Source organism: Phaethon lepturus, unplaced genomic scaffold, assembly GCF_000687285.1.
Source record: "Phaethon lepturus isolate BGI_N335 unplaced genomic scaffold, ASM68728v1 scaffold40639, whole genome shotgun sequence".
In the NCBI taxonomy this organism is placed as follows: Eukaryota; Metazoa; Chordata; class Aves; order Phaethontiformes; family Phaethontidae; genus Phaethon; species Phaethon lepturus.
In genome coordinates, this window is record NW_010562093.1 from 9,071 (window position 1) to 19,297 (window position 10,227).

Here is a 10,227-nt window from a genome sequence, read left to right on the forward strand (position 1 = left end):
CTCAATTAAGTACACAGTACTTTTTATAATTAATTTTCTTTTCTCTGTTTCCAGATCTCAGTAGTACCTTTTACAATAAATAGAAAAATTATAATTTCTATTTTCAGAAGATTACATTTTAGGCCTTATAATAGGCATTTCCAGATTCCTGTCTTAAAAAGAAAGCTGCAGAAAATGGCTTTCCACCAGAATAAAGAAAGCAAAGAACTGCTAGCTGTCAACATACCTCCGCCTCCATTTATTAAGCCTTCTTTTCCGTATCTGTCATAGATGTCACGTTTTTTAGCTACAAGAAGAAGTTGTACATCATGTCAGTAAATAGGCACATTGAATTTGGAAAAAAAAACAAAAACTGGTATTCTCAACTAAACATCTTCTCAAAGCTAGTTTATTTAAGAAAGTTCTGGCACATAACTGGTCAACATTTTTTCAAGGATTGCCAAAGCAATTTCGGTTCAGAAAGAACAGATAGCAAACTTTATAGACTGATTACCACTTAGTTGTAGCAGCTCAGGTCCTGCTCTATCAGGAAAAAACTGGTATAAGGACAAACTTCACAAGAAAGTTTGCCTTTAAAAAGAATACTGCAGTCTTCATCTTCACATAGGTACCATGGAAAGATTTAGGTTGTAAAGGACCTCTGGAATTCAACCTTCTCCTCCAAACGAGTCGCATCTCAAAGTTGGTCAAAACTCGCCTGGATAAAGCCCTAATCTCATCAATCTCCAAGAAAATAAGATTCCACAGTCTCTCTGGAAAACAGTCCCAGTGCTCAAGTATCCTCATTGTAAGCATTCTCTTCCTTCTATCCAACTAGAATTTCCCTTGTTGCAAACCTTGACTACTGCCTCTTTTCCTCTTATTGCACAAGACCAAGCCCATTATGACAGAGTTACGAGAATGGAATGACAGTGTTTGTATGAATGACTTCAAATCCTCTCAAATTAATTACAACCATTTCTAGTTTAATAAAGGGAAATAAAGTAATGTTAAAAAAATGCTATGGAAGGATTTGACTCAAACTGTTTGCTCTCTATTATCTAGAAGGCATGGAATAGCTCTTTCTTAATGTAACTGCAGACCAGCCTTCCAGTATCCATGAGAAAGGAGAGAAAAATTAACTCTACATTACTATGTAAGATCAGACTGCATTGTTGGTACTGGAAGGGAACCTGAAGAGCTTAAAGAGGCAGTCAGTTAGCTTATTTTGCTTGCACTGCTGTGGAAGCATCAGCCAAAAACCAGTCAGGGCATCTGATTTTAGACTCTTAATATAACAGGCTATTCCCACTGGAATATTTCACTGGAACCTCTTCAGTGAAAGATGGTTTTGAAATTTAAATAGCATCACTGAAAGAACATGCATTTACCTCAAACAGCTACTGAAAAGTAAAATACCTCTGACTGACAGGAATTAAAATTTTATATACTGGTCATCATCTCCAAACAATGGAAACGTGCAATAGGGTCACACACACATCCCCAGCAAAGCCTGGTACATTACCCGTATTGCCTTTTTAAAGAAAGGAGGTTAACCAACCCAGCAATGTAAAAAGACCAAAGCAGTAATGTAGACAAACTGTCAGAAGGAGCAGGAAGCAGCAAGGAAGACTAGGGGGCTCACAAAGCCCAAAGTTTATCTTGAAAAATATAACATTCTTGAAACCACAAGTGAAGTGTATTCTATGATCACCCAATTTCAGTATTTTTTGCTTATGTAACCTCCTACAGAACTATTCTTCTGCCAAAAATCGGTCTTCATTCAAGCCTGCAACAGTGCCTGAAAATTTCATTAAGTCTGCAGAACAGTTGATTGCCTCTCAACCACAGGGCTCAGGATTCAGATACCCCTGCTGCACAAATGATTGTTAAGCCACCAGCAATTTACGATTTGGTCTAGATCCAAAAACAGGCAGCATTTTAAGACAACGTTCTAAAATTTTAGCAGTGTACTGTTTCCGAAGAACTTAAAGATCTGTATAACAACCAGACCAGTATCCTATTTTTATCTTGCTGAAAATATTCGCTTAAGAAGTTTAAATTACTCTAGAAGACAAGTATACAATGAACTGCCCATGAATTAAGTTCTGTTTCTCCCCTGTCAATTAAGTATCAAAACCAACCAAAGAAAAAGGGTGTGCAAGACTACAGCTTGATAAACCACGCCAAATTCTGAAAGGTAATCTAGATGCTACTAGTGCTTTAAATATAGCTTTCCCAAACTCACTGGTCTCAGGTGAAATCAAGGACACTTCAGAAATAGCATATAGACAGCTGCAGTCAATTACAGGGGAAAATAATCAAAGTGGCTTAAATCACACTGTTAGGATTCAAACTGCTTTTGCAAGAACACTAGCAAAGGTTAATGATAGTTTTCAAGCAAAAAAGATATGGGTGAACTACAAAGTGAATTCCTGTACCACATGGGTCAGGCAAAGCAACTGTTTCAGAACAATTCAAAATAAACACTCTCCGCAGTATCTCAGTTGACTGAATTTATGGAATTCACTCAAACTCAATCCAAATTTTCAGCAAGGTTTACAGTACGCTTGGGCTTTGTCAAGACTAGCTTATTGTTACAAGAACTAGAAGCAGTAGGCCCAGCAGTAGATACAGTTTGTCTAGACTGATTTCTATTGGATAAACACAGTAATTCCCCTATACTGACGGTAACATTGGCTTCACCTCCTAAGAGAAAATGAATCGTGGTATTCAGAGATATTTCTTCAGAAATTTCTGAAGAGGGCCTGGCAAACATAGGATTTCAATTTCTAGAAGGAAACTGGTTTGATTACTCATCTATAGAGATCCTGATGTTTTTGTTTCAAAATTTCTGCTTAATCTGTCCTATCTGCAAGCTTCTTTTTCTCTCCTTTCTTTTGATAAGGAAGTAGTTCAGTTGGATGGTAAACCGAAGTTACAATATCCCTTTAAAGCATCATACATCAGCATTTTCAGTCTGATACCCACACTACAGACCTGCTGTTCAAGAGCCCATTTAAAATACCTACCATCTGACAAAACTTCATAGGCCTCAGCTACTTGTTTAAATTGCCGTTCTGCCTCTTCTTTATTGTCTGGATTTTTATCAGGGTGCCATTTTAATGCCAATTTACGGTACCTAAATGGAAAGAAAACAAAGGATATCTTACTCTGAAATGAAGGAATATGCTATACAGATAAATACAAAATATTTCAAACAAGTATTTAGAAATTCCCCAGTCCTTTATATCTTGTGTCTAGACCATTAGCAAGAGATTTTGCAAGTACACAAAGAACCATCTACTCAGATTTGCTTTAAAAAAAAAGAAAAAAGCAGGTTTGGGGTTCTTTAGGTATTTTGAAATTAGTTATTCTTTTGTGTTTCTGATGATCAACATTTGGCAGGTCTAAGCAAAACATTCCACAACATTTCTGCTATGGGCTTCTCTTTAGAGCTCCATCATTATTCAATACTACAACCAAGCATGGGAAGCATCAAGAGTACTCTTCTGATACAGACAGAGAGGATACAGCTCAAAGAGTACCCTGATACCGAACTGTGGCAGCATCCTAACATCAGTGGCTTCTTTGACTGCTATACTCACACACAATTCCTATCCCCAAATGAAGTTATTTTAGGCAAGTTCCTAAGCACTTAGAGGGGCAAAGCTAAGCTTGCACTTAGGTCAATTTGAGTATTTTACATAGAGTCACACAAGACACAGTTCAAACATTTGAGTTGACAAAGTAGTATGCGCAGGAATTTGCAAAAGAACAAGGGAGGAGGGAAAAACAAAGAAATCAAACTTCCACACAGTAGTGCAATTTGATTAATTAGGCTCAGACTCCTAGGAGAAGGCAAGAGAGAAACTCAGTATTTCCAGGTCACTTGAAACTGCAATTTATTGTCAAACAGTTCTGTAGTACACATTTCTAGTATACCAAAAATGCCTCCTCCCAATTGTTTGTGGAAAAGTAAACTGTCTCTTTTGAAAATGTCACAAACACCCATCTTAAAATAGTACATAAACAGTAAATCTAAACAAAGAACTGTATTTAATTCCTTTGAACATTCCTAATTTAAACAGTGGGGGTTTTTTTAATAGTAACAGATGTTCAGTCCATCAAAATCCAAGCACAGAAACCAGACCTCATGTCAAGAAAGAGCTAGTATCCAAAAAAGCAGCATGCCAAATACTTGTTAATAACTTTGAAAAAACAAATGGAGATGAAGACTAGTTACTGCAATTCAGCCACAGAAGGAAGGGGCTGTCACTGCCTGTACCATATCAAGTTTGGAGGCACACCTGTACAGAAATCAATGATCAAAAACCACTGGCTGATGGCATTTTCACTTTAGCAGTACTCAGGATTCTTTTCCCAATTTCATAAAAATGAGCAAATGCTTTTTCTTCAGAACACTAAGTATTTCCTCTGGTAGTGAAGGTATCACCTCAGATGACTACTACTCATCCTACTATTGACAACTGAAAATCCAGAAACCATGTGGTTATGTGTTCCTTAAAATACATAACTTATATATACACACCAGTGATACTTACGCTTTTTTAATATCTTCTGCTGAGGCATGCTTTTGCACTCCCAGAACTTCATAGTAATCCACCATGTTTCAGTAGTTGTCTTGTTAACAACCGCTGAGTCTCTCAAGCCCTGTAACAACAAGAACTTGTAAATAAAGCTTGTACAGTGATGCTACTTCACAGAAGTCATGTAGGAGCCAAGTATCTTCCAGTACCAAACCTGATCTGAAAGAGCTGCTTGTTTTCAGAAATTCAAATGTTCCAAACACCAAAAAAAAAAAAACCCTTTATTTTATGTTGACGGATCAAACAATTACTTTTATTCTGATTTTTGTTTATGTTCTTTAAACCCACTGAAACACAGTGCACAGAGATACAGGTAAACAGCACCTTCCTGAAACAAGTTAAGACTGAAAAACTAGATTTAATCAGTATATTAAGAGTACATACAGTATGTCATCATTTTGATATATACACTAATAACTCTGAATGCAAAAGAAACAACGTATCTTGTTCACTTTATGTCATCTCTGACACCTATGTCATGTCTTAAGCACATATAAGCATAAACAGAAGGCCACCTATTTTACATCTGCTGCTCTGAATACTACTTCCACTCTGAGATGCTCCCTTCGAAAAAGCAATGTATGTGCAGGTCTACTCAGTTTAAATACTGACAGTTTCTTGTCAATATTAAGAAAATAGTTACAAGAACAGTCATACTAACCGTAATTTGAACTAAATGACCTCAAGAAACTGCCTAAATATTTCAAGAGCATTTCATCTCTTCATGCAAGGGCTGCTTCTTCCCACCACTGTAACAAGTCTCCATTCTGGCAAAACTTCCAACCACCCCTCCACCCTGCCACTGCTGCTGGTTCGTTTCAAGTTTTATGAACAAGGCAACACTGACCTTTTCACTGAGTTATCAATTCATTGCAAGCAAAGTCACCGAAACATACTTAGAACATGACAATACAGCAATGTATTAGTCACATTTTCTTATCCGTACATCAAGAACAAAAATTCATTGAAAGCACCACCCCTCCAAGTCATTCAGTGTTTTTCATTTCAGCCCAGGCAAAGTCTCATTTTCATGTTCTTTCACATAAGTGCTGAAAGAATCAAGCATGATATAGCCCAGTGAAATATTCTGAAATTAATTTATTGTACTAGTATTACATGTATCTTTCAACATCCTGGGATACAAATATTAAAGACATATTTCCTTTTAAAATAAATCGGTATGTCTTCAAAATACGTTGCTGTTGTAGGTTAAAGCTTAATTAACTTTAATTAGGGATGTGGTTACCCACACATTTTCTCAAATGGCAAAACCAGTTTAAGAAAGACCCTGCCATGCTACCTCCCCCCTCCAAACTACTTACAGAACCAAAAGTACTGGAGGAGCTACGTGTTTTTAAAACTTGGATGGTTTTAGCAACCTAGTTAACCATACAGTCCCACAAACACTTAGAAAATTAAAGGGTAGCAGGTAAACAGACCTCTAATTGACTTTGCCCTTTTGAAGAAACCTCCACACTGAAAAAATAGTAAAGGTATATTTAATATTGTGACCAAGACCAAGGGAAGTTGGGAGACATGCATTAAAATTAATATTAAGAATGCCAATACTAATATAGTAATAGCAGGGTTCCATATGTAAACATATAGATTACCCAAAATATCCCAGAATAATTGCTGTCAACTAGTCTCACTAGTTCTGCTGTTTCCCAAACAACGATTATAAGAACAGCTCTGAGAATACACGGGTAAGGACCATGGTTAGCATGGCTCAAGTATGTTATCAAATGCTGCAGCCAATCTTTATGAGCAATAGCATATATGGAACATATAGTTTACAGAAAGAAATAGAGGCCAGAATCTAGTATGAGTCAACCTTAAGGCTAGAGGTCAGAGCCCCTCCTAACAAGAGATACCAGTCTAAAACCAGCAAGCTAACAGCAGGAAGCCACAACACATAAGAGCACATACCACACTGCTAAGTGTTTTTTCCATATTCTTCTTTTCTTCTTAAATGCAAGACTTGCATTAGCACTCCTCTCAATTTAGGCAGATATCTTAAAGGTAAAATACGAAACTCAACCTTCTAGCTAGAATAAGCAGGTAGGAAAAGCAGCTTAGATCTAAGAAGTAAATCAGAGAACTTTGTGCACATTGGTACTCGTATCGATTTCAACATATGTTTCTTTAAACTCTAGCTGTTTCTTTAAAAACAGTGCTGCAGTATTATACGTTCAGACTCAATACATATACCAATATATCCTGAACATCACAAGCCTGAAGCTGGGACCAAAAATGAGCGCTGAGGCAACGTGACTAGTGCTTATTAGATTACTCTGACCCTAAAAAGCAACTCCCCCAAGAACAGAGGAATTATTTGTTTCAACGGAATGTCTGGGGCTTGCATAGTCTATCTTTTGTGAGTATGTTATTGTTCAGTTTTTAAATGCTACTAATATAAAGTCTGGAATTAAGACAAGCCGGCAGCTCTCTAAAGAAAACAAACTGGTTATATTCTCCTCCTCTTAATCAAACATTCAAGTGACACTAAAAGTTCATCTCCAATTAATCATTACTTCTCTCTGCTAGTTACCATAAAGCACAAACAGCATTGCTACATTTTTCGGTATCATAGGAACTATTTTCTTGTGTGCAAAAAGGTTTTAGCAATATTTATTTGAAGAAAATTCATCTGCAGCTTTTTTTTTGTCCAACTTAAGCAAAACATGTAACAACATGAAACAGTGTCAGCTAGTATTTAGCCCCTTAAAAATACTTGGAATTGTGCTCAACATCCAGTAAAACAAAACAATCCCACCAAACCACAAAAACAGACAGACAGAAAAAACCAGACCAACACAAACTAGAAAAGACCTCTGTCTCCAGTATTTACAGAAAAAAAAAATATTTAAAATATTCACCTAAGAAAACAACCACCATCAACTTATAACAAAACAGAAAATGGCTGATTAAAAAAAAGGCAGTTTTAGGCTAGTAGGAATCTGCATGGTGAAAACGCCTAAATGTTTCAAAGCAGCAAACCATACACCTTCCTGCAAAACGAAAAGCAAAAATACTCAACTGTCCTAACCAAAACATGACAAAAATCTTCTTCCAACCCCAAATCTGTCAAATAATTCGTCTCCAAATACACAAGCAAGGCTCATTAACTAGGCACTCAAGAGGGTGTTTTTTTTTTTCTTTCCCAAGGCCACAAGGAAGGCAACCCACATTAGCTAATTTCCCACCTCCAACCACAGAAAATCTTCAAAGGCCCAGAAGAAAAAACAAGCAAAAAACCTCCAGATGAAAGAAGTTGTTTCATGGCCTTTGTGTTTGCTTGCAAAAATCTATGGTTACTTGTGTTCATAACTGCACTATGTTTACAGGATGCTGTCAGCTACTCTAACACCTTCTTTGGAGAATGAACAAATCAAACATCCAAATGTTTATGTGAATCAAAAGTTTCCATAGCTTATAGATTTCTCAGTCATCACAGGAGAAGTCAGCTTTGTTCTGGCTTAGTGAGCACAAGCCCTGAATGCTTGTACTGACACAATGCAACTGATAGGAGTACATGACCAGGCACAAGACCTCCCACTTAACAGCACAGCCAGTGCTACATCAGTTCAGTTATCTTAAAACCCAGCCCATAAACTCTCTTTACAGCAAAGTCCTCAGCTACATAAAAGGCATGAGAAAAATTACAGAAGATAGCTATGTAGAGAGCTATAAACTTTTATAAGTGCATTTGACAATGAAATGAAGAAAAAGTAAACAGCTGCACAACCTGCAGGGATGACAAAGCAGCACCCCTAACTAAATATGGAAGGGAGGAAGGTATCCAAACACAAACTTTTTAAATCAGGAGAGAATTCAGACAGCAAGGGGCACAAAACCTTTGCAGTCAGCCTAGTCAGAAAAAGTTACCTATTTCTGTCCACGAAGCAACAGCGCAGCACGAAGAGTCCTGAAAGATGCTAGAAGAGCTTGAGCTTAGTGACCAGAGCAGTCACCTGAGGAAGATGGAGTTCCAAATTTCTGATTCATGCAACTTGCCAGTCATCAACATCCTGCTGGCATCCAATTCCTAGTACCTGCCTGCTTTCTATGAACGTATTTAAAGGATTGAATCCTGCTGGCAACACAGGAAGAACACTGTGTTCTGAATCCCAGTTCAGCCTGAGTTTGTGGCTGACCTACTGAACAGTAACTGAGCTATTCAGAGATGTCTCTGGTATGGTAACAGATGATGCACACACTCGAGGATCTCTGGGAATTGCAACCTGTGATTAAAAAAATATATGATTTTTCACATTCCAGGATTTTTCACATTCCAAGAGTTTTTATTAGAAAGCAGTACGTCAGCTGGACCCGATGAAATTTTACACTCCTTCGAAGTATAAACAAGACTACAGGAGCATTAATACTGTTGTGGATCCAAGCCCATACAAAGAATAGCAAGCAACACACACACTTTCAAAGTTTTCTAGTATTTCTTCATTTGATTTTTATATAGCTAAGACACCTTTGCTAAGCTTTTTATTATTTACAGTACAGTAAATCCAGAGACATATATAAATATTTTCAGTCTTAAAGTAACAAATTTCAGATAAAGTTCATTCACTTCATTTGCTCACAAGCTACAGATTTCAAATGTAATCTATGAATTGTCATTACTTGCCTGTATCTCTCCAAGTTACCTGTCTAAAAGAAGGTTAAATAAAGATCAACCATAAAGCACTATTTGCCAAGGCTTCCAAGACATGTTTGTACCAGTAGCTCAAGGAGTTCTCACTGCCTGAAGAGATAACTGCCTTTAACACGCAGATACTGCTTATAGAAATTGCCTTCTGGTGTCGTCCTACGCCCTGACCAAAAAAAAAGACAAGTCTCTCACCACAACTCTTCAGAGCGGACTACCACTCGGGCAACAATCAAATGCATTTTACCTAGTACAATTCAGCAACACAGAAAGCTGTACGAGTCCCAAAACATTGGCCAAATCCCAAATAAAATGAAGAGATTTTTGTCAGTTTTGGCAACATTACCTGGGATGTGCCATATGTAACTGAGCTGAGACCCCAAGCAGTCTCTCGGCTGTACTAGCGAAGGTCCACTGTGCTAGCACTGCATATGAGTGCTAACTTAAAAACATCCACACCATATACCAGAAAAATCTCTGTAAGAGGAAGTTTAAGAATGCTAAGGAACCGAAAATTATTTTAATTCTGCTGAATGCAATAATACAGAGCCAGAAAACCTGTATAAAGTTTGTGATTAATTAATCTGACAAATACATTTAAACAAGGCACCAACATTAATTTTTCTTCCCACTGATACATGCACAGTGTGGTACAGCTTCAGGTATATTAAAAACCTCAGTACTTTCAACTTCTACTTACCTAAGCTTAGAAAAGCTGTCACAGTTTTAACTACCAAGGCTCCTGAAATTTATTGTTTCATGGAAAAATGTAAATTTACCATATAATTAAAGTTAATAAAATATACTTAAATAGCAATGTTTATACTCATTACATTAACATTACCACAGAATCCCCATGAGATGAATCTAATAAAATGAACATTCCAAAAAGCTTAGTTTAATCTCATGTTTACACCAAACATCCTGTTTCTACATTAGAAAACAGAGTGGATTTGAATACAGTGATTATTACAT

The 10,227-nt window shown here is 37.0% G+C and overlaps 1 protein-coding gene across 1 annotated transcript in view; it reads right to left on the reverse strand.

Annotated features, from left to right (window-relative positions):
* The window catches only part of LOC104626288 (dnaJ homolog subfamily B member 6), a gene marked incomplete at its 3' end in the record, with an annotated part of 4,914 nt that extends 258 nt beyond the window's left edge, over positions 1 to 4,656 (reverse strand). The window contains exons 1-3 of the mRNA XM_010294172.1: positions 4,545 to 4,656; positions 3,012 to 3,121; positions 227 to 286 (exon numbers count right to left, since the gene is read on the reverse strand). Coding sequence (XP_010292474.1) covers positions 227 to 286; positions 3,012 to 3,121; positions 4,545 to 4,609 — 235 coding nt within the window. The remainder of the gene's footprint in view (positions 1 to 226; positions 287 to 3,011; positions 3,122 to 4,544) is intronic.
* Between the last annotated feature and the right edge of the window lie 5,571 nt (positions 4,657 to 10,227).